The sequence below is a fragment of the Neopsephotus bourkii genome, unplaced genomic scaffold (assembly GCF_033783945.1).
Source record: "Neopsephotus bourkii isolate Nb327-2 ecotype Australia unplaced genomic scaffold, CSIRO-AGI_Nbou_v1 NB_1471, whole genome shotgun sequence".
Classification (NCBI taxonomy): domain Eukaryota; kingdom Metazoa; phylum Chordata; class Aves; order Psittaciformes; family Psittacidae; genus Neopsephotus; species Neopsephotus bourkii.
This window is the reverse complement of record NW_026901947.1, coordinates 517231-540612: the sequence shown is the minus strand read 5'-3', so window position 1 is coordinate 540612 and position 23382 is coordinate 517231. Positions and strand designations below refer to the sequence as shown.

The 23382-nt window shown below is 44.9% G+C and overlaps 3 protein-coding genes across 5 annotated transcripts in view; 1 reads left to right on the top strand and 2 right to left on the bottom strand.

The window, feature by feature from the left end:
• The window catches only part of KIF24 (kinesin family member 24), a 31080-nt gene extending 27772 nt beyond the window's left edge, over positions 1–3308 (top strand). Inside the window, exon 13 of the mRNA XM_061369011.1 lies at positions 2379–3308. Within this exon, the coding sequence (XP_061224995.1) occupies positions 2379–2519 (141 nt within the window). The 3' untranslated portion in view covers positions 2520–3308. The remainder of the gene's footprint in view (positions 1–2378) is intronic.
• NUDT2 (nudix hydrolase 2) overlaps positions 1–23382 on the bottom strand; it is a 414951-nt gene that overhangs the window by 33577 nt on the left and 357992 nt on the right. The window lies entirely within an intron of this gene.
• UBAP1 (ubiquitin associated protein 1) overlaps positions 5309–23382 on the bottom strand; it is a 39159-nt gene continuing 21085 nt past the window's right edge. For 2 of the 3 annotated variants that reach the window (XM_061369009.1, XM_061369007.1), the window contains exons 3-8: positions 18749–18873; positions 14537–15469; positions 11584–11619; positions 10956–11153; positions 9423–9524; positions 5309–8045 (exon numbers count right to left, since the gene is read on the bottom strand). In XM_061369009.1, coding sequence (XP_061224993.1) covers positions 7905–8045; positions 9423–9524; positions 10956–11153; positions 11584–11619; positions 14537–15469; positions 18749–18873 — 1535 coding nt within the window. In that variant the 3' untranslated portion in view covers positions 5309–7904. The remainder of the gene's footprint in view (positions 8046–9422; positions 9525–10955; positions 11154–11583; positions 11620–14536; positions 15470–18748; positions 18874–23382) is intronic. The other variant, XM_061369010.1, reaches the window with a different exon arrangement.

Below are 23382 nucleotides of genomic sequence, written 5' to 3'. Positions count from 1 at the left end.
GCCAGTCTCCACACTGCCAGGTCCTTGGGAGAGAAGGAGACTGATGGGCCAACTCTGAACCACTTGTGCCTCATCAGAGAGCTTTCTCTTATCTTGCATCATGGGTACCAGACTGTACCAAACAGGGCGCCCTCCCCTGTGATGTTTTTCTCTTACAGGCTGGAGCAAGTAAGTCAATACTAGCGAAAACACACCCCTAAAGCATGATGCTGGGATGTCACATTTGGTGGTGTACTGCCACATTGCCTCTTCCTTCTGAGAGTCCCTCATTTGCCTACCATGCTGCAGATGGCCCCACTCACACAGGCTCTTCACTTTTGTCACTCACGTGTTGGCTTATCCTTGTCTCAGGTAACAGTAGTGCAAGCTACACCTGCATAGCCCCACTGCTGGACAGGCAATCCCAGTTCTCTGCTTCTCCTGCATCCCATAGGCACATGTCACAGCTCTGTGAGAACCCCCATTCACCCAGACTATTAACATTTCCCAGTAAGAACCTCCTGCCTTACCACTTCCCTCATCAATAAAGCTAAGCTCCATTACTGCATTACATTATCATACCATTTCACTTCCTATCACAGCTCACATCTGAAATGCAGCTGCACTTCAGATGTATTTCAGAATGGAGCCACCATGTGGCTTATTTGTGTGATTTCCAGCTGCATGTGATGTGTCACCAGATAACACCCAAAAGTTCACAAAGCAGCACAAGAGGCAAAAACTGCATCAGTTTTGTGGCAGACAATGCAGTGGTATAAAGGAAGCTTGTATCTTTTTATTTCTTTTTAATTTTTTAAGTCAAAATTAAGATAGCTCTTCCTAAGTCTGTTGGTCACTGGACACCAACCAGCTTTCCCCCTCTGACCTCCATTTATTTGCCCCTTGCAGCAAGCAATCACTTTCTACTTAGCAGAATAATGACAACCTTGCCAGGCCTCACAGCAGTGTGTGAATACCTCGTATCCTGTAGTGTTGTTTCACATCAAGACCTTTCCTTGGGCAGTGAAATCACCTTGGACTTCCCGTTATCAGTTTCTCGCCTTCCACTTTCAGATGGTTCTGGTTTCTCCAGCCATGAGGATTTGGCTGCAGGAGAGACTCCTGCCAAGACCATCCAAATACTCAACTAAGCAGGATTTAAAGTGCTTAAGAAAAGCAGGGCAGCTGGGCTGGACATTACAGTCCTGATGTCCCTGCTAGACAAAGATTGAGTGCAGGAGATAACTGGAGTCCATGGAGTCCTGCCAAATAAGCTTTTCAATGGCCGATTTCCAAATGGTAGCAGTTCAAATCCCTGGCTCTGAGGATGCTGACATCTCCCAGCTCCTTAGACACCAATCTCTGAACAGAGGCACCAAACACTGCTCTTAGCTGGAGAGCAGAACAGGTCTAAATGTACCCTTATTATAGAATCATACAATAGTTAGGGTTGGAAAGGACCTTAAGATCATCAAGTTCCAACCCCCCTGCCATGGGCAGGGACACCTCGCTCTAAACCATATTACCCAAGGCTCTGTCCAACCTGGCCTTGAACACTGCCAGGGATGGAGCATTCACAACCTCCCTGGACAACCTATTCCAGTGCCTCACCACCCTAACAGGAAAGAATTTCCTCCTTATATCCAATCTAAATTTCCCCTGTTTGAACCCATTACCCCTTGTCCTATCACTACAGTCCCTAATGAAGAGTCCATCCCCAGCATCCCTATATGCGCCCTTCAGATACTGGAAGGCTGCTATGAGGTCTCCACGCAGCCTTCTCTTCTCCAGGCTGAACAGCCCCAACTTTCTCAGCCTGTCTTCATATAGGAGGTTGCTGTGGAAGGTAGAGCTCCCCTCAGCTGAGGCTATAGACACTGCTGCTACTTCTCATGTCAGATCTAGCAGATCTGTAGCCACGCAGGAGTTGGACCTGTGACCTTATGTGAAATAATCACTTCCATCTCCCAAGAATGGTCTATTCTTGGGCTATTATGTCTGATCAGTGAGTGTCCCAATTCACCATTTATTTTCATGACTGCTAGATCCCACATGAGAGGTGTCAGGAACAGAGCACGATGTAAAACTCCCCATCAGACCAGTCCTAACCTTTGTAAAGCTAACTGGTGTAGAAGGTGGTTTATGCATTTTTGGTTTTAAAGCATATTAGCTGTAAGTTCCCCAACAGATAGATAAAATTACAAGTGTAAGTAAAACTCACTATTTAGAGGCATTGGTCTGGGTCTGTGAGGGTCAAGAATTCAATAAGGAAATGCCAATTTAATCTACTACACTGCAAAATGGAAAACATGCTTTTAGGTACTGCTGCAGTGCATAAAATATGCTGCTTTTTCACCAACATTCTGCTACCTAAACTTTCTTTTTGCCTTCCTCATCAGGATTTTCAGAACTTCATGACCAAGCTGGATGAAATCTTGATACTGAAGTCAAAGTGTATACAAACAATGCGAGACCAGCTTCAGCTCTGTTTAGCCTCTCCTGGCACTAACACCTCCCTGCAAACACCTCCACCAGTTTAAACTGTCTTTGCTTGCATGTGCACAAGAACAGCTACAGAAGCAGCTAGCTAGTGTTTGGCCACACTTGTGCTGCAGATTTTTGAGTGGGTAGGGGATAGCTTTTGGTTTGATGTTTATTGATTAGTGTGTATTTTACATAAGGATGGAGAGAATGCTGAGTAAATGAGAGATGAGTACTTGGCACCACAAGTTTTTGTATTTCCTTAATACCAGTAAGCCATTTTCTTACAAGCAACAATGCATCAGCCTCTTAACTATCTCACCAAGCAGCAGGCAGCCCTGTCCACAGTATTCACAGCAGCTTTGCACATGCTAAAGGCACTTCTGTGTTTCCAAGAAAATGAGGCCACAGGTCTGAAGAGAAATGCTCAAATGTTATCCAGAAGTGTTTTGCAAACATAAGCCAGGAAAGAGGAGCCACTGTTTATTGAGTACACAAATGTAATTAGACCATAAGTAAATGGAAATCAAGGCAGGAGAAGTGCTGTCACTTTGAGAAGACAAAAGGCTGTTGTTGCAGTTGTTTTTTGCTGGGGACAAACACTCCAGAGCTCCTGAACTCCGGCTGGCTGAAGTCAGGGGTAGCAAGTGATTTAGTAGGGACTTCTTATCAAAGGTTCATCTAGCATGTTAGTAAGCATGTGGGTTCATACTGCTGCCAACAGTGTACCCACTGCAAACTATGGCACAGCTGTAGAATGCTCACTGGCTGGGGTCTGGTGAGAGGCACTGAGCTTTCAGAAGCTGCCAACACTGCTGTTATGTGAAGCTGGTATTTGAATCAGGAACTATGGAGCCCAGCAAAAGCTCTGGTGCTCTGTGCAGTCACATCAGAACAACAGAACAAGTCCACCTGCTGAAGCCAGAAGTGACCTTGAATCGTGCCCCCCTGACAAATGTGCTGTGCAAGCACTCCCACTCCAAAATTAGGGCTGTCACAGCACATTCAGCCATCTCTGTCTCCTCAGTGATGCGGGCTGTAGCTCGAAGCTGGCTCAGTAGCTGGAAATGCCGAGGGTAAGGGAACACTGTTGTCTGACCAGCTGTGAATGTCACTGCCTGCTTGTACAGCTACCCCAAGGAGCCCACGTTTGGCCAAGCAGCAACAGAGCCACCACAGTGACAGTTATCTGGGTTGTATATTTCTTGCACACGCTCCCAGGAATGTCACTCAGCCCTGGGGCACAACAGTGCAAGGAGAGGACTTTTAACAGAAGACTAAAGTCCTACGTTAGTACCCTGACTGTTGGCTGGGGCTCTTCTAGCACAGGTTGGTCTCCAACTTACAACTGGGACTGATTACTCTGCGAAGCAGACATCCTCTTGGGTCTGACTTTATGGATCTCAAGATGGTTCCTGTGTTCAGGCAGCAGCAGTTCACTCACACCCAAACCCTGGTCTCCAGTGCCTGTTACACCCAGAGAAATCAGGCCTCCAGGAGAAAGTGCTGGTGTCATTGGTACTTCTGTGTTTGTGCTTGACAGCCACCAGAAAGCTATAAAGGAGCAGGACACCCACTGTCTTGTTAAAACCATGGGGGAAAGAGCAGGCATTAAAATAAGCTTCCCTTTAAAATAGCCAACCTTTAAGAAGCCTCCCTCCAGCTCCTAATGTCAGGGAGAGCTTTCCTGTGAGTAAGGTGAGAACATGTGACAGCTGGGTAGTCCTTGTTCCCATGAAAGAATAAATGGATGGGAGCACTTACAGTGGTTTCCCCAGCACCTTCTCAGCAAGCACACAGAAAATAGGGCTAATGAGAGCTCTGCACCTTCATTTGGAGCTGAAAAAACAGACTGTAGGACATATGCACAGGTCACAGAGAAAGGAGATGCCCAGCCAGTAACGCAGTGCTAGGGAGGAAAACTTTCCTTCTGCATACTCTGACATTTGGGAGATGAATATTGGTTGATTGTACTTTCAGTTTTTTAAAGAGCCACTCAGCAAAGTACATTCAGCCTCTCATCCAAGCTGGCCCTTTCTAATGACCTATTCACACACCCCACAGTGCCATGCCCCGGCTGCTGCATATTGAGAAGTACTTGTAGCAAGACACATGAGTGACCAAAAATTTCCATGAGCAGAGGAGGTGTGAGTTAAGTCACTACCAAATACAAGCCACCTGATTCCTACCCAGCCTCCTGGGAGACAGGCAAGTCCCTTTGGCAGAGTTGAGCCCCAGTGCAAGCTCCCAGAGCAGGAGCCATTCCTGGAGGAATGGCCAGGAATACCAAGAGACAAAAGAACAAAGCAGTGTTTCAAGTCCTGACAACGTTTTTTAAACCTGTAGTTTGTATCTTGTTAAGATTCTATTATCACTGTTCTTTATTTTCTCTACTGCATGTGAGGTGATTTAACTAAAACATGAAAATAATAAAACAGCCTCCGCTGTGAAAATGCACCATCCTTGACAATGACGGGACTGCAGACATTGCCTGCATACCCAGGCAATACTGAAACTGGGTTCCCAGTATGCAATGGAAACTACTACAGCTATTACCAAAAAGGGTGATGTTTTTCTCTCCAGTCTTGAGGTTATTACCCAGATGCTGCTTTAACTCCTGTGTGAACATGTGCTAAATGAGCATTTCTGAAGCGTCATCCCTTCCTCTTCTTTGATATTGGTCTGGCACCTGATACGAATGGCTTTTGTTTCAACCTGAGGAACATAGCTGAAATTGTCATTACACCAGCCTAGGGGATTAAAAGAGCCTGGCCACATACAAACAAACACAGAACTAAAGTGGTTTCAATTCCGTTTTCAGGTGCAATAAAGACAATTAAAGCTCATGGCAGATGCTTGATATTTTATTTGAATAATTGACATTATTTAAAATAAAATTCAATTTGCTACAGAACTCTGGCAGAATTTGTTTTATAGTAAATGTGATCAAAATGCCAGTTTGATTGATTACATAAAGATTAACTGGGGCTGGGAATGGGTAGAGATCCCCTTCACACCTGGCCTGTTGACACGGCTGGTGTTTCGCAAGCTGTCCTTCAGGCACCTGAGGCCAACCTGAACAACCCTTGCAACAGGTTTTGCTGCACCACCAGCAGAACGCACTGTCCTGCCCAGCATGGAAAGTTGCCCTGCCACACACCGTGCAGCAGAGCTGCTGACGCAGGCCCTGGCGTGCTCCAGCAGAGCCAAGCCACTGCAAGAGCCATGAGGCCCACTGAAGAAAGCCTCAGGGCTCCCACAGTGTCACCCTCAAAACAAGGCAATGAGCACAGGAGCACTTTTTATCCCCATGGGCGGAGTGGAAGCCCTCAGCTCAGAGTCCCTGCCAAGCTGCTGCTCTCCAGAACTGTCAGGAGGCAGCTTCGGGAGTCGCTGGCTCAAAGGACAACCACCAATTTCGGCTCCGCATCCATACCTATGGAAAAGCCTTTCCACCAAGGTATCCAGGCCTTGGTACATGGCAGCAGCTAGCACAAGGCAGCAGAGCGGCCTCTGACAAAGTCAGAACAGTGCCAGGTACGTAAATCAGGTACATAGATCAATCTGACATGAGAAGCTACAGTCCTGGAGTAACTATTGATCCCCAGCACCCAGAACAACACTGAAGTCTCATCACATTGTATCACTTGTTACACGGTTCTTCAGAAGTGCCTCTCCCCTAAATCACCATGTTAATCCCCATACTCCGTGGTCTTCCCTTCTGTGACAGGTTGCCCAGAAACATGCTTCCAGCCTTCAGCTGCAGAATGTCCTTCTCAGACAAGTTTTAATTTCAGCCCCACCACTATGAACTGGTGAGGCTGAACACGACAGGATATGATGCAAGGCAATGTGCCTCGGTCGTACTCATGATCCATCTCGACATCTCCTACATACTGGCCAGCTACATGTCTCCTCACCATCATTTTAAGTAATGTAATTAACATAGTTGAGCACCCCACAGAGAATTCCAGGAGTTAACACTGGACTTGGATTAGATGTTTTGGTCATATAAAGTTTAACAACATAATGTCTCCTTCAGAGTCCTGACGAGCCAAAACCTCCTACTGAAACACCTACTCAGGCAATGAGCCAAGCAGTCTTCCCCTCCTGAAGTCCAATGCTCCCAGCTCCATGCTGTAACATGAGTTTGGATCCCGAGATCTGGTTTTTGAAACAACACAGAAATAAGCCACAGGAAAAAGCAGCACATTCCATCACTGCAGCTGCTTGTCCAGAGACCTTCTTGCTCTTCCCAACATGGACAGTTCATGTGTGCCTACAGGAGCAGGCAGGATCCAGCAAGTTCTTCATCTGCTGAAGTCAAATTGCATGAGAGATGGGAACCATGACACTGGGAGTCATATTTGAGGGCTTTATTAGTTGTTCTTCTGCAGAGTCAAAATATTTAGCAAATTACTTTAAAGATTCCTCAAGACTGCTGATACTTGATGTATGCAGAACTTGAACAATGTACAACTTAATAGTTTGAGCTATCAAAAACAACCCAAAACTTGGTTTCTAGTACTAGATGTTATAATGTAACTCTATAGCAGTGTGAGAAATGGAACTAAGTGAGTATATTTGTTTTAAAGAAAGTGCTTGAAAGAAACTTCCTGCATCACACTGAGTAATATGTAAAATGAAGAGATAACTGATATCCTAGCAGGGCATTGTCTTAAATAGCCTACAAGCCTGGGGGGTTAAGAATACTGAGCCCCAGCTCTCTGCCTTCAGGTTCAAGAACCAACACAAGCTGCAGATCCAGAGTTCACAGCTTACCTGTTGCAAGAGAACTTTCACACCACTCAGTATTGGCAGAAGTGTTGGATGCATGGGTAAAAATCAAACCAAACCAAACCAAAGAAAACCCACAAGAGGAACTGCTTCTCTCTTTATGCATAGCGACAGCTTCTGAACCAGTGTTTTACTAAGTTACATACTAACTTTTGACCCAAAAAATAAAACTCCATTGCACTAGAGGTCAAATTTACTCAGTTAATCTGGACTGTGACACAGTCAAGTAATTCAGTACAAGCAGACAAGACACCATGAAAGCAGCTTCAAAGAACCAAAGCATCCTAGTTTCAGAACCAACTTAGTAGCTGTTCTGTCCAACTCCAGTGCAACAGTGAGGGGAGGAAACCACTCCTGTCTCTACCTACGCACAATTCCAGTAGAGGCTGGGCAGTCTAAACTCTCCGTGGCCAAGCTGGAAAAAGGAAACTTAGGAAAGGACACTTTAAAAATTTAATTTAAGAAAGAAAATTGGCTTTCAGTGGAAAGAGAAATGCTAGAGTGATGCACGCGGGCGGGCTTGCTCAGTCACTCTCCCCTGCATGTGAAAAGCCGGGCTCCCTCCTGCAGAGAGCAAGTCACACTGGATGTGGAGGTGGCAGGGCTGGCCCTGCTCCGCTGCACGCCAAGAATCCAGGAATGTGTTTTCAGCTGGCTCCTGCGCGAGCCATTAGATCTTCCAAAGCGTTGTGTTGGTCGTTGTTATGTAATAATAAGACCTCCTTAATGTCTTTTAGTTCAAAGCCCATTTCTTTAAATTGACTCATTAGCTGGAGGAGTTCTGTGATCTGAAAGACACAGACAGTCCATTATTTGCAAGGGGAAAGAGGATGATCGATGCCTGGTGGAGGTTTAGCACAGAGCCTGTCTTCAGCGACTTGGGCACCCCATGGAGTGGATGCCTGTTTCGCAAGCACAGCCTGTTCTGGCTCCACTGGGACAAAGTCACCCACATTAGATCCCACAGAGCCTCACCTGTGTTTGCAGCCCTGCATTTCCAAACCCTCTTCAGTAACTGGACCAAAGCTCAGCCTGTGGGGGCCTCTCTCCCAGTGTTCACTCTCCGCAGTAGGAAATTTACCAGCCTGGCTCGATTTGGGCTCCCAAAAATGGTGTTTAATGACACCCTGCTCCCCCATCCACCATTCTGCTGTATCTGAACTTCTTTTTAAGTTACTTTGATTTGAGGAACAGTACAGTATCTCTATCAAATGGCTTCTCAGAACTAGGGCAGACTTGGGGGATTAGCACAAACCCTATAGGACACATTGCCATCAACCACGAGGCTCCATGAGCTTTGGAAAAATTAAGTGACCACAAGTGGATGAGCTGATCAGACTTTCACGAACCCTCTACCATTTACAGGGCCTCAGCTGCGCTTGAAGGAAAAAAACCCACAAAAAGAAGCGAGCAGACTGAAATAGGTGATCAGGAGACTGGCTATTCCCAAATTTAGGGTTAAGCCAGTAGCAAATGTGTTTCCTGAAATCAGTCACTTCTCCCATATTTGCACTGTTGTTCCTCTGTTTGCAAACTTATCACTAAGTCAAATAAAGGCAGGAAGGCATAGACATACGGTGCGGATGGCGGGGGTGGGCTGCACCTCTGAAGCATGCAGGTTGTTTAAAAGATCCTGTTGTCCTCTTTCCTGGCTACCTGCTTGTGCCTCTGTATCTTTGGTGCCGATAAAACAGACAAACAATGAACCAGATCCAAAAAACAGATTTCCTAGCTTCCAGAGCAAGCCCTAGCCCAATCTGCTGCGCAGCCTGGCAGATGCATTCATACAAGGGAGAAAATCCATGGCCAGGGCACGCTGGCAGGGTCTGAAAAATAACTTGCTGCTTCTGAAGTTAACTGTCTCTGTACCAAGCACCTTGCACACAAGAGAACTCTGGGTCCAAAAATACACCCAGAAATACGCAGGGTCTTTAAGAAACATTCAGTCCCCATAAAAATGCATGCAAGTGAGAGCAATAAAACAATACAGAATTCTAATGCTTCAACACATTTGCTTTATCATCACAAAGATGTCCTTTGGCAGTCAGTTTTGGAAACAAGGCAGCATTACCACAAAAGCCAGAATTACATCAGCCAGAGGAACTGCTGCTGGAATTCCCCATCACTGTACATTCTCTCTATGGCTTAGCACACTGCGCCCTCACCTTCTCCTCTGAACACTGATGCATTTCCAAAGCTGCTTCAACAAGAAGTGGATCAAAACCCTTCTCGCAAAGCTGTCCATGTGTAAACAGGTAATCCAGAACCTGTGGGGAAGAAAGAAAAGAAACTAAGTTTGCAGAGTGGCATTTGCAGCACATGGTTGAATGCCATCTCTGTACAGAGGGGCTGAGCACGACTCTACCCCAGGCCTCACCAGGACCCGAGATAAAGCCCTTCTTAGTAGAGCTGGGATAGTCTTTATGCAAGAGCCTGTTTAGAGAAAACAGGAAAGTCCTTTTGTCCTCCTGTGTTCTCCCACCAGCTCTGAATGCCATCTTCCACTTGAGTCACAGCAGCTTCAGAAACCTATCTTTAGCCTTCCGTGCCTGAGCACCGAGCAGAAGGTACATGATTAACTGTGCTTTTAATACTACATGCTTTTAAAGTGAAACTGTAGGTCCAGCCATCAAAATGTGTCAGCTCTGAGCTTCCTCTCAGCCACAAGAGCTGATGCAATCTGAAAGCAGTCAGCCTTTTAAGATCAACTCAGCACACTGGTGAGTGAGCTGCAAATCCCAGCTCATGTGCCCAGAAACCGCTGCCAGATTTCTTACCTGTGCTTAGCTCTGAGGTACAGGGTACAGCTCTGAGGTCAGATTGGTAACACTGTGCAAACACAGCAGGATTTAAAACCGCCCTCCTAAGGGACTTTTATTCCATTTGATACTACAGTTCATTCCAGTGCGCACATTAAACCATTTTCACTGTGTAGGTAGATCAGGCAACACATCAGCTCCCCAACCAGAAGTCCCTGGGGCCAGCCCTCTTCCCCAGGCACAGTCTTGACCCTGCCTAGGGCCAGCATGGAAAGTTAAAGAGGCCATGCTCTCCCTGCTTTAAAATGTTTGTTTGAAGCTGATCCAAGCCCCAGAGCCACGCTTCCCCCTGCAGCTCTTTATGCTCTGTGACCTAGTTTAGCAAGTGTCTGAGGCAGCACATGTGGAAGGAAGCACCACAACCAGGGCATGCAGAAAGTCGGTCAGTGGTGCCTCCCAAGAGCTGTTGTAAGCCTGCAGGGGCCAGTCTCTCTGCAAGGAGAGACGTCAGCATCATAACCCCTTGTAATAAGAACAAGGGAAGATGGTTGCTCTTTTATCATATGGCATCAAGCATGGTGTAGAGATGCACTAAGCTTCCCCTGGACGGTTCTGTGACTCCTGGGAAGACCCAGTACCTGTCCAGCTTCATGTGCAGCTAAGGGCCCATCCAAACCTCGGCAGCGCTCTGGCCCAGCACCACACAGGTATGGCTGGCTTTAGCAGTCTCTCATCAGAAACAGGCACAGACACTCTTGCTTTGAGAGCCTCTACTGCTAGGTGGCAACTTCTCCAGTGGTTAACATCAGAGTGGCTGTGGGCTGCAGCTCACTGTTAGAATCAAAATATTCCTCCCTATGCGTTTTGCAAACCCAAGGTTGTTTCTCAGCAGAATCAGCATCCAATCAAGGGGTTCTTTCCCACCGCACAAGCCCTTACCTGGTCTATGTTCTGTCCCTTCTTCTTCATGGCTTTCAGGACGTTCTCAGGCGAGTACCCCATGTTTACGACTGTCTCTATGCACTGCCTCTCACTAGCGGAGAGTGCCTGCTGCAGCTCTGGAGAGAGGCCACCCGGCCACTTTGCACGGCTGGTGTTATTGGGCACTTTAGACACTGGGAAATTTTGGTGTGTTACCTAAAGGGGAAAACTCAGATGCTAAGGTGATGGTCATCTTCTGCATCCCCATACCCTGTTCCTGACTAGCACAGCACCCATGTAATTAACCCAAGAGGCCTTCTAGAATGCCCTTGGGAAGTTACTCACTGCTAAGATGAAACCAAGCAGTGCACAGTCTGACTCCCACCAAACAACAACCAGCAACCTAGACTCTCCAAAATATACCTTCACCTACCAGTGGGACCCCAAACCTTTCAATACCCAACCTTGGCAGAAGTGAAGGTCTTTATGACATAACCAAACCCTGTACTTCAGAAGCAGCATATAGATTGCTTCGTTCAACCCAAGTTTACTCAGCACTATGATCTTCTGCACTCAAAGGAACATTACTTCTGGACAGTCTCAAAAACACAGCCCAGTGCAAGCACATAGGTATTTGTGAACTTACCACAGGGATTTCTGTTTCCTTGTAGTCTGGGTGTACCTGTTGGACAACACATAAATAAGATGACTAAACATTATACACCAGTGACCAGAGTTTGCTGCAGCGAAGAGGAGAGATACAGGAACAAGTCTATCATACTGGTGAAACCTGTGATCTGGTTAAGTCTTCCCCGTGTGAGATGCAGACATTACACAGTTGTGTGCAGTTACAGAACAGCCATCTTAAGGATAGTTTCTTCTCTTAGCATGCTACAAACAGATTATACTCCAAGAAGTATCTGTGTGTGTCCCTTGTAACTACTGACTTCTTTATTCAGTCACTGTGATGTCTACAAGTTCATATAGTTCAGTGTAGCAAGCTGGCTCCCGCTAAGCTCTTGACCCAGTGCTCTGCTTCCTGACAGCAATAATTTAGAAGTTACTACCCAGAGACTTCAGTTTTTTGCATTTTGTAATACTACTGCCAACACAGATTGCTTGAAAAGATGGCCACTTCTCTGAGACCAAGCTAAACAACAAAAATACCTGTTTACTGAAAACCAATCCTGAGAGTATCTGTAAGAATTCTGAAAAATGCTATTTACTTGCAAAAACACCCAAACCAGCACCACTAAGGTGCAGTGAGTGGTATATATTCTGAATGGTGCACCAGGAGTGTCCCATACTGCCATAACCAGAGATTTCTGTAAATAAAATGCATCATACCAGTCAGTTCTCTGATGAGCTTTGTTTAATTACAACCTGCTGTCCCCACTAGTTGTTTCTCCCTCTGTCAATGCTGCAAAAAGCAAACCAGTGAGCTTCAAGAAAACAAGAAGAGGAGGGAAGAACCACCCAAGACAGAATCAGTGAAGCCTCAGAGAATCCCTGGCTTATTTCCATCAAAAGAACCCCCTAGAGTCAATTCACTGCTAAAGCATAAACTCCAGTGGCAACTCTGGATCCAAAGCTAAAAGTTCTAGTCTTCTGAGATACTTTTGGACTACACCGGGACATAGAATTCTCTGGAGACTTCCTAAAAGGCTGGGCAGAGATTGTAATAACAGGAGCCTTCAGAAGAAGGACTTGAGGTTGTTGGCTGACAAAAAGGTTAACATGACCAGGCAACGTGCGCCTGCAGCCCAGAAACTAGCCCTATGCTGGGCTGCACCAAAAGGAGTGTGACCAGCAGGTTGAGGGAGGTGATTCTCCCTCTCTGCTCCACTCTCGTGGCACCCTGCCTGCAGTCCTGCATCCAGCTATGGAGCCACCACCTGCGTAACTGAGGCCAGAGGAGGCCATGAAGATACTGCGAGGACTGGAGCACCTCTGCTCTGGAGACAGGCTGAGAGAGCTGGGCTGGTTCAGCCTGGAGAACAGAAGGCTCTGGGGAGACATTAGAGCAGCTCCAGTACCTAAAGGGGGCTACAAGAAACATGGAGAGGGATTTATTACAAGGGCATGTAGTGACAGGACAAGGCGGAACAGTTTTAACCTGACACAGGAGAGACCCAGATCAGGTACTAGGAAGAAATTCTTCCCTGTGAGGGTGCTGAGGCACTGGCAGAGGTTGCCCAGAGAAGCTGTGGCTACCCCATCCCTGGCAGTGTTCAAGGCCAGGCTGGGCGAGGCTTGGAGCAACCTGCTCTAGTGGAAGGTGTCCCCTGCCCGTGGCAGCCGCTTTGAGCTACACAGAGTCATACAACCACCTCTCCAACCTGTGATCTACAGCAGCAAGCACTTGCTCAGCACACTGCTGCTTCTGAGAGTGTTCGCTGGATTAAATCTGCTCTAGTCACCAGTAAAGAGCTGCTCTGCTGTGCTCTGACAAATACACTAGTTGCCAGAATACTGTATTTCACCATTAATACTGCATTTATCTAAGCCTGAAAGAGGTGAAAGAACAACGGGAGAGAAGTGGTGTCACTTGCTTTAGAGCACGTACTGTCACACAGAAACTTACAGCATGCTAGTAAGGCCACAGGACCGGTGAAGCACTGCTTAGACTGGACAGAAGAAACCAGGTTAGTATGGAGCCAGCTAGAGGATTCGGCTACAAAGCTTTCACTAGGCTTCATGACACTGGTGTCCAGATCTTAGGTTCTTCAGGAAAAGAGCTCACAAGCTTACCCAAATCTCTGCACTTACTCACAAAGAGACAAAGACGATGACTGATGTGAAGTTAGGCATCCTCAAAGTCATTTTAGAACTTTCTACAGTTTCACAGGAAATGAAGGATCAACCTCCATCTCAGAGCCACAGGACAACCAACTAATTAGAGCAATCTGAGGTGACCTTCAGGACTGCTTTTGGCATCCACCAAGCAATTATTACACCCTCCTTCACAAGGAAAGGGGTCAATACCAGATTTTACCCATAATTTTCTTCCTTTTAAAGATTAAAATTTGAAAGTATCTCAGGAAGAAATAAAATAAAATTTAAAAAGGCATTTATTTCACTGCATGTCAACTGCAAGCACTTTTTTCTTTGCTGAACGAAACAGCACATCTGTGTTTTTTTAATGTGTTACTTCCCTTGCCTGAAAAGCCTGCACTTCCAATTATTTCTAGTAAACAAATAAGCAAGCCAAGGAACAAACCTAGAAAATACTTGACTCAAAACCTAACAGCACTTCAGAATATGATGTATTTCAGCTGGGTAACACAGAAAGCAGAGTGGTGCAAAGAACTTATCTTACATGCTTTGCTCAAAGGTGTGAAGCTATGAACAGAGAGAGCTGGAAAGCTGAAAATTGCCAGAAGTGGTCTAAAAATATCGTATTTTGGGGAAACCTGCAGAGCAATAATCTGAGGTTAAGAACTACAAGCATAAAGGCCTGTTGGACTGATCAATTTGTTCTGTGAATAAGGAGGACCTACACATCACTCCCATTTGATGAACTAAAAGCAAAGCCACATTTCAGAAGCAACATTTGTCTCCACACCTTCCCATCAACCCCAATTCTAATCCATCTTTACCGTAGTCGCTGTGCTTTGAGGTGGTTCTTCTTCTGTACAAACTGTCGACACAGCCAGGGAAGGCAGCCTGGATGAAGAGGATAACGTTGATGTCTCCATGCCACTGTCCTCATTTAGAGCAGAAAAACCAACCATGTGGTGTCCATTCAGTTCACTAGCTTTGCTCTGAGCACAGGTCTGCAAAGAGCTGAGCAAAGTGCCATTGCGGAGACAGGTAGTGCTATGGAAAGTGCTTGTGAGCTTTGATGATTTCTGATCATTCTCATCGGAGTCAAGTTTAGGAAAGGAGAGGGATTTTATATTGCTCACTGAAGTGATTGGGGACAGGGACACTTTGGAAGACAAGGACATCTTTTCACAGTTTCCCAACTGCGGTAAAGTGATAAAGCCATTGGGTTTGTGAAGGGGCTTGAAGTCCAACGTTGCCCTTTCTATGGATGCCAGAACTTCCTCATCTTGCAGTACAGACTCAGACCCCCCTTTGGGCAAGGTGTTATCTAACAGCTGGGCAACAATGGGCCCAGTAGTACCAACATGAATTTCAAGAATATTTTTTAATTCCTCCTTATCATCAATAGTTTTTAATTCCAGTTTATCAAATGGGTCTTCTTCACATTCAAAATCAGCTGGGTTGAAGTCTGCTTTTGGACGAGGTGGACTGAGAACCTTCTGCTTCACAGCACTGCTGTTAGCTGGCGTGGGAGTAAGGATATTGTTGTGCTGCAAGCTAGCAAGGACAGGGTTGATAGGAGGAGGCATGGCCCCAGGGCAAGGTCCCTCTGAGAATCCCATCTTGTTGCTGTCCTCTGGAGCTGATTTTGAGCTTGCTAGTCCTTCTGCTTCTGCCTTGCGTTCAGCTTCCCTCTGGGCAGCTTGGATTTTTCTGATGTCTTCAGACCACTCAATTGTTTTCTTTTCCAGTGAGAAGTCATACTGACCAAGGGTGGAGGGGAAAGGAGAAACAAAAAAAAAGAAAGTTACAAGGATCACAGCTATTAAGTCCAGTAGCAACAAAAGTAACAGACTAGGAGCTACACCAATTACCATGGACAGGCATAGAATCATGGAATGGTTTGGGCTGGAAAGGACCTGAAGATCATCTAGTTCCAACCCCCTGCCATGGGCAAGGACACCTCACACTAAACCATGTTGCCCAAGGCTCTGTCCAGCCTGGCCTTGAACACCACCAGGGATGGAGCATTCACAACTTTCTTGGGCAACCCATTCCAGGGCCTCACCACCCTCACAGTAAAGAATTTCTTCCTTATATCCAATCTAAACTTCCCCTGTTTAAGTTTTAACCTGTTACCCCTTGTCTTATCACTACAGTCCCTAATGGCTGGGTCTCTATAGTTTGGAGGAGACTGAGGGGTGACCTTATTAGTGTATATAAATATATAAAGGGGGAGTGTCACAAGGATGAAGGCAGGCTCTACTCAGTGGCAAACAATGATAGGACAAGGGGTAATGGATACAAACTGGAACACAAGAGGTTCCACTTAAACTTGCGAAGGAACTTCTGAGTGAGGGTGACAGAACACTGGAACAGGCTGCCCAGGGAGGTTGTGGAGTCTCCTTCTCTGGAGACATTCAAAACCCGCCTGGACACGTTCCTGTGTAACCTTATCTAGGTGTTCCTGCTCCGGCAGGGGGATTGGACTAGATGATCTTTTGAGGTCCCTTCCAATCTCTAGCATACTGTGATACTGTGACACTGTAATGAAGAGTCCTTCACCAGCATCCCTATAGGCCCCCTTCAGATACTGGAAGGATGCTATGAGGTCTCCACGCAGCCTTCTCTTCTCCAGGCTGAACAGACCCAACTTTCTCAGCCTGTCTTCATACGGGAGGTGCTCCCGTCCCCTGATCATCCTCGTGGCCTCCTCTGGACTTGTTCCAACAGTTCCATGTCCTTTTTATGTTGAGGACACCAGAACTGCACACAATACTCCAAGTGAGGTCTCATGAGAGCAAAGTAGAGGGGCAGGATCACCTCCTTCAACCTGCTGGTCACACTCCTCTTGATGCAGACCAGGATACGGTTGGCTTTCTGGGCTGTGAGCGCACACTGAAGCAGGCTCTTGTTCAGTTTCTCATCAACCAACAATCCCAATTCCCCATCCCCATACTCAGCATCTCCTGTCAACTACAGACTGGGAAAGCTAAAAGATGCCTGAAGTGCTTTGTTTTGCCTCTAGCAGCAAAACATGGCTATAGTCTGGATGAGAATACCGTATTTTGCTTCCTTCCTACATTTATTTTTGCTTTAGAACTACTGAACATCCCAAGATAAGTTTTACATTCCTCTCACCCTCTCCTCCCACAACAATGGACATAGCAAGAGCAAATCTAATGTGTTATTAGATGGATGATCATATTCAGATCTGACAACACAGAACTACCCGCCTTCCACAAGTTCCGTAAGTCATTCAAGACTCCATGACAGTAATTCTACATCCTAAGACTAACACAGCATTACCCAGTTCCCCTTGAAGGATCCTAAGGGACCTGAGTTTTATATCACTGGTTTAAGAGGTACTCGTATTCTTACCCACTGCCAGTGGCTCACCAGCCAAAACTATTCACCCTAGTAGCCTAGATGAGAGAACAAAAATCTGAACAGGCTAAATGTACTTCAAGCTTTAGTATCTTCTGGAGAATGAACAGCTTCAAATGCTCTATAATGCGGTTTAAAAAAACCACAGAATGCTCAGAGAAGACAACCTACAAGCTAAATCCAGGATATAACCTACTTCTGACCCACACAAAGTCACGAGATATCATTGCCAGGATAATGGCAAGTAATCCAAACAGGAGTGCTCTTGTCATGGGATTCCTAGTTCATTCAAATCCCTAGCTCTGAAGAGCAACAAGCCAGCAAGCCTTGCTAGGCCTCTATTAGGCTTTTCTGGGACTTGTTATGTGTTATGTCACATCCCATCCTATAATGGGCTCTAGTGAGATCCTGGAGACACGTTGTCTCAACTGTTATTAACAATTTTCCCTTCCCTTTGCTCTAAGACACCAGTAAGTGTGATACACAATTTATCAGCAAGGTAACTAACCCACTGACAGAAGTGCTGGGCACTACTCATTACACATTCTTTCCTATCTGAGCAGAGTTATCATAGTTTTCTCTGTATATGTGGCCATATATAGCCAAAATTGACCCAAGCCATGTATTTTTTTATAATAACAAAATGGGGGGTATTTATATAAATATATATGGCTTTGGTTAATTGTGCTTCCCTGTACTTTGGGTTGTTTTTAACAGCTGTCACTACAGCTGTAAAAAAAGTCAAACTGCACTGCAAAACGCACAGTCTACACCATGACATGATGTTAACCAAGGTGGTGCAGTCCAATTGGGCACACATACTTGAGCCTCAGCTTGACAGGAAAATGGAAACAGCACAATGAAGCCAGAAATAGGACATTAAAATCTCCTTTAGCTCTCCCACATTGGCTTAACTGGGTGGAAATACGTGTCTTAAGACAATCAGGTCTTAATGAACCATTTAATGGCTATAATGAAAATCATGGGACTGATCAAGGAAAGTCATGGATTAAAATGAGAGAACACACTTCAATTATATTTCACATATCACAGCCTGCATTTGAAGATTAGATTTTCAACAGGTATGCTAAAGCACTCAGTTTTATGCTAAAAGAGATGTGATCCTCAAAGATCTGGAAACCATCCATACCAAGATGTAGCCTGTTTGCCCTACAGCTGAAAAAGGATTCTCACTCAGAACAGCACAGAAAACAGAACTGGAAATTTATTTCTTCATCACAGTATCATGAGAACCCATAAAGTACAGTCATAAAAACACTTGCTACCCTTAAGCAAGGTTCTGCAAGTATGCCATAGCATGGGTGTACCAGTTTTTTCTGGTTTTCCTCTTAAACATGCTACTCAAAAGTAGTCAGGGTAACATCTAGACTAGTAACTATAACACACTGTGCTTTTTTTGTAGATATACTGAAATAAGTGTTATTAGGTTTTTTAAAGCAGTGAGAAGTAGCTTTTTGCACCATCTACCCTATTTTTTGTCTATCATTCTGATAGATCTACAATTACAGCCTGGTGTACAAAATGACACTACAGGACTAACAAGACTAACATTTGGATACATGTGCAAACTGACTACCTGCAACAGATGCTGGAGGCCAGGGTAAGGGAACAGAAAGGCAAAACACATCACTTACCTGGGCTTCTCTGACAAGCTGAGAAGAATCAGGCAGGCAGAAACCAATGGGCAATCCAACCTTCGCTGGGGTTTTGAATTTGTCTCCTATCTTAAATGGAACATCATCGAGATAACTGAAGGGCCCTGAGATCAAAAGCAGAAATTGTCTTAGGAGTTTAATGCATTCAGTTAAGACTCACATTTCTGTATTTGGGAGATCTTTTATCTCTGCTGCCCCAGCTACACCAGATGACTCAATACAAATGGAGTTGCTTGATCAGATACACATTGAATCTATTTGGACTTCACTGCCTCAGTTTTGGTGCTTCAGTTTTGGGGTTGTGTTTTTGTTGGGTTTTTTTGAGGTGGGTTTTGTTTGTTTCTTTTTTTAATGTTCTAGCCTGCAATTATTTAAAAATAAAAAGAAAAAAAACCAAACACACAACCTAACAATCCAACAATTGGAAGAGATTTTGAACTTAATGTACCAAACTTCTTAGCTCCCCTTGTGAAAAGACTATATTCACACAACTGGAAGCTGAAATTCTCCTGAATTCTGCTATGTGTCTATAAAAAGACCCATCAGTTTCTGTCATATTCAAGAGGCTTCAAAATGACCTAGTTTTAGAGTAGCTACGACAAACTAAAACCCAGGTTTTGACATACACATAGGAAGTAATATTTGGACAGAAGTGGTCACAAGGGCAAAGAGGCCCAAAGTCTAGACACTCCACTTTAACCAAAACACAGAAATATCTCAAGACCATTTAGCACACCAGTTCTGGCTTTTGAAACAAGGCAAACTAATTTAATCACCTATCTGATTTCTGGTCACTCCCAAAGAGAAGCTTCAGACCTATTTCATGGTCCTCCATTTGTCCTTTGTCATTTACACATGGTATTTCAACAGTGTTTTACGATTAAACTCTTTCAGGCACCCTGCAAAATCATGAGGCAGAGTCACTTAAGAGCTTAACTACCTCTAAGAATCATAGAATCATAGAGTCAACTAGGTTGGAAAAACATTTTAAGATCATCAAGTCCAACCACTACCCCAGCTCTGCCAAGTCCATCACTGAACCATGTCACTGAGGACCTCATCTACATGGTTTTTGGATGCTTCCAGGGACAGTGACTCCACCACTGCACTGGGCATCCTGTTCCAATGCCTGAGCACCCTCTCTGTGAACAAATCATTTCCAATATCCAATATAAACCTCTCCTGGCACAGCCTGAGGTCAGTTCTTCCTATCCTATCACTTGTACTTGGGAGAAGAAACCCCATCTCACTCCATCCTCCTGTCAGGCAGTTGTAGAGAGTGATAAGGCCCTCCAAGCCTCTTCTTCTCCAGACTAAACCCCCAAGGTCCCTCACTCCTTCCGCATCACATTTGTGCTCCAGGCCCTGCATCAGTTCTGTTGCCCTCCTCTGGCCCCGTTCCAGCACCTCAATGTCTCTCTTGTAGTGAGGGGCTCAGAGCTGAACACAGGATTCAAGGTGCAGCCTCACCAGTGCCCACTGCAGACGGATGATCACTGCCCTGGCCCTGCTGCCACACTAGTGCCGATACAGGCCAGGATGCTGTTGGCTTCTTGGCTGCCTGGGCACAAAAGAAGCCAAACTTTAGGCGTGTTTTCATTGAGCTGCTGTGCAGAAGTAGTAGAAACCCCATAATATTAGCTGCACTTAATTTTTCAATTAACTAAAAGGGGTCTCCTGCATCACTGGTCTTAGACTTTGGAATTACAAGTAAGCTTTCTGGCTGTGTAGAACAATCTGAAGTATGTCTTTAGCACTGACTGTGACTTCACTTTGTTGCAGATCCAAAAAGACGTTAGTGGCAACATCTAAGATGGTTTTCAGTGACTAAACTCTAACTCAGTGAGCTGTGACTTGCCATTTTTATCTGACCCATTTTCATATTCAGATGACAGTTAAGTACTGTTTTTGTTCCCTCCCTGTTGACTCATCTACAACAAGGCAGTCACAGGCTCAGAAAGGACAAATAGCTTTTGAAAACAGGAACATCCTGTTAATTTGGAGTTAAATGTTTATGTGCTGTCATCACTTGAGCTCCCATACTATGCACTGCATTGGCTGTTCCCAGAGTCCTGTTAGGACACAGGTGGTACTTCCTTCAGCTTTAAAACAATCAGGCTGAATAACCTATATCCCACCTGCACAACTGGCATGGAAAAGTGCTTCAGGCAGAATATAAGTGTTTTCACTGATTGTTACTGAGAAGCACACATTCAAGTATTACACAGCACAACATCCAGATGGCACCTCAGTGACCACCATCACTACCTGCCAGACAGCATTCAAATTGCATTTGAGCTGATAATTTGAGAAGTTGGATATGCCAAAGTGTTTTCTTATGCAGAAACAGCAACTGTGGCAGCCTTTGCACTGAGATTGGCAAGTCATGGCCAGGTCAGAGAGAGCAACCAGATCTCCTAACTCCTTGGTGTGGTGTGACTGCTGCTACTATGACTTGCTTAGTCCTGCTTAGATCAGGACTTGTGCCAGAGGATAATCCAAGTGATGATCCAGGATTACTCTCTGCACCAATCTCACAGTCCACACTGTTCAGTGTGCACTTGTCTTACTACACCTACTGACACTGCAAGTGGTAGGCACCTCTCACTGCACCACTGCCTGAAATAGATACTAGCCACAGAGGGTACAGGCACACACTGTGTGGTATTTACACAGCAACGCTTTGTTTTGGTGTAGTAAAAGCCTGAACACATGAAGACTAGATGGGCTGCCAGTTTAACCTCAGAAGCTGGACTAAGGAATAAAAACCTTCCAGTGTCTTCCCAGTATACTGATTTTTTTTCAATAGTGACTACTGCTATAACCTCATCTTGAATATAACTCTGTTACAAAAAACACAAGCACATGCTAAGGGACACACCACGTGGTTTAGGACATTTGACGGTAAAGTCTTTTTCAGGCAAAACACTGATGTACATAGTATTCACTTTGTTCCAGCTGAATCAGAACAGTACTAGTCTAGTGAAGCTAAAATTTGATCCAGAAAGCCAAGAACCCTTTTGTTTGTAAACAGATGAACCTTCTGCCTGAACACAGATGGGTGAGGATGGAAATTGATATAAATGGCAAATTCTAAAGCAGTAAGGAAAACCTACATATAGAAAGTATTATGCAAGCCACCATTTCAGTAGTCCAAATGAAACAAACACGTTTTTGAACTGTTATTTAATACCGTGGTCAGACCCATTCCTTTTTGCAATTAAAAGCAGGATGTTCTGAAAATAGCCCTGGCAAAACTGGTACCTGTCAGTCTAGTCTCTGACAATGCACACTATATGATATTCTGCCCAAGGAATTATCTACAAGAGTAAGTTTTCCCTCCACTTTAGTACAATGCAGAAGACACTGACCAACTCAAAGAAGCATCTTCCAGCTTGGTTGCAAAATTGAAGCATTTCAGGTAAAACCAGTTATCAGCTATGAATAGGGAACAGTTCTGAAACCAAGTAAAACTGCTTTTGTGGTCACACAAACCAAACTTCTGTAATTTTCAGAAATAGGAGTTAAAAGCTCTCAAGTTGTGTAACAACAGTGTCAATACAACAACAAAGGTTAATGTCCCTGTACAACCCACACTTTCTGTGCAACAGATGAGAGCTGCATTTCTAGATGCCACTAATTACCAGAACTTAAGCTTGAACTTCCAATTATTCAAATGACAGGAGAGCATCTGAAGTTATATGGTTAGGCATAGTTACAGGTGTGTGCTAAGAATACTCTTCGAGACAGGAAAAGGGTTCCCTTTTCTCCACCCATTCCTTATGTTCTCATCTTCACATGAACATGGTGCTGAGCAGCCTGCTCTCTGTGGCTCTGCTTGAGGAAGGGGTTTGGTCACTTTGATCTCCAGAGGTCCCTTCCAACCATTCTGCAGTCCTCTAACCTCTAATAAGCAGCTCAACAATAAATACAAGACATGAATCAGCCATGTTGTGCAACTTCATCAGCCTCTCAGAATCACCAAGCTAAAGCAAGGTGTTGGGCTAGATGTTTTACAGTAAGCTAAAATTCACTTAGTGGGATTAATTCTTAAACAACCCTGGAGAAGACTGAAACAATTGCCCTGCTGATTTCTTCAGACATAGTAGGAGGAAGTTGCACCACTACTCCTCAGAAACAGCACTGTGGCAGTGTCACTGGCACCGTTAGAAACACAAAAAGGTAGAAGCAGCCAGCAGCTTACAGCATCATTTGTTTAGATTTTGTCATTTTAAAGCCTGAAGCACATTCCACCAAACCATACTGTTTTGAGAAACATTTGAGACAGGCTGAATTCTAGCTCTGAGCAGTATCTCTGCCAGTCTGGTTTAGGAAGCAGAAAAGAGAAAAACAGACTCAAAAGACAAGCAGTTCAGAGTGTTCAGAGACCATTCACAGATACAAGAGCAACTGCTGGAAGATCTAGCAGCTAACTAATAAAGAAATTAATTGTCTCGCAGCAGGATCACTGGGCCACAGTAAAGGACACTGCCTAAAAAATAAGTTTTCATAGGCCATTTTTATTAATTCTTAACTATGTATTTAAGTGAGGAATTTCTTACTCTGTGCTTCAACTTCACACTTGAAGGACTGCATAGAAAGCACAAGGAAAA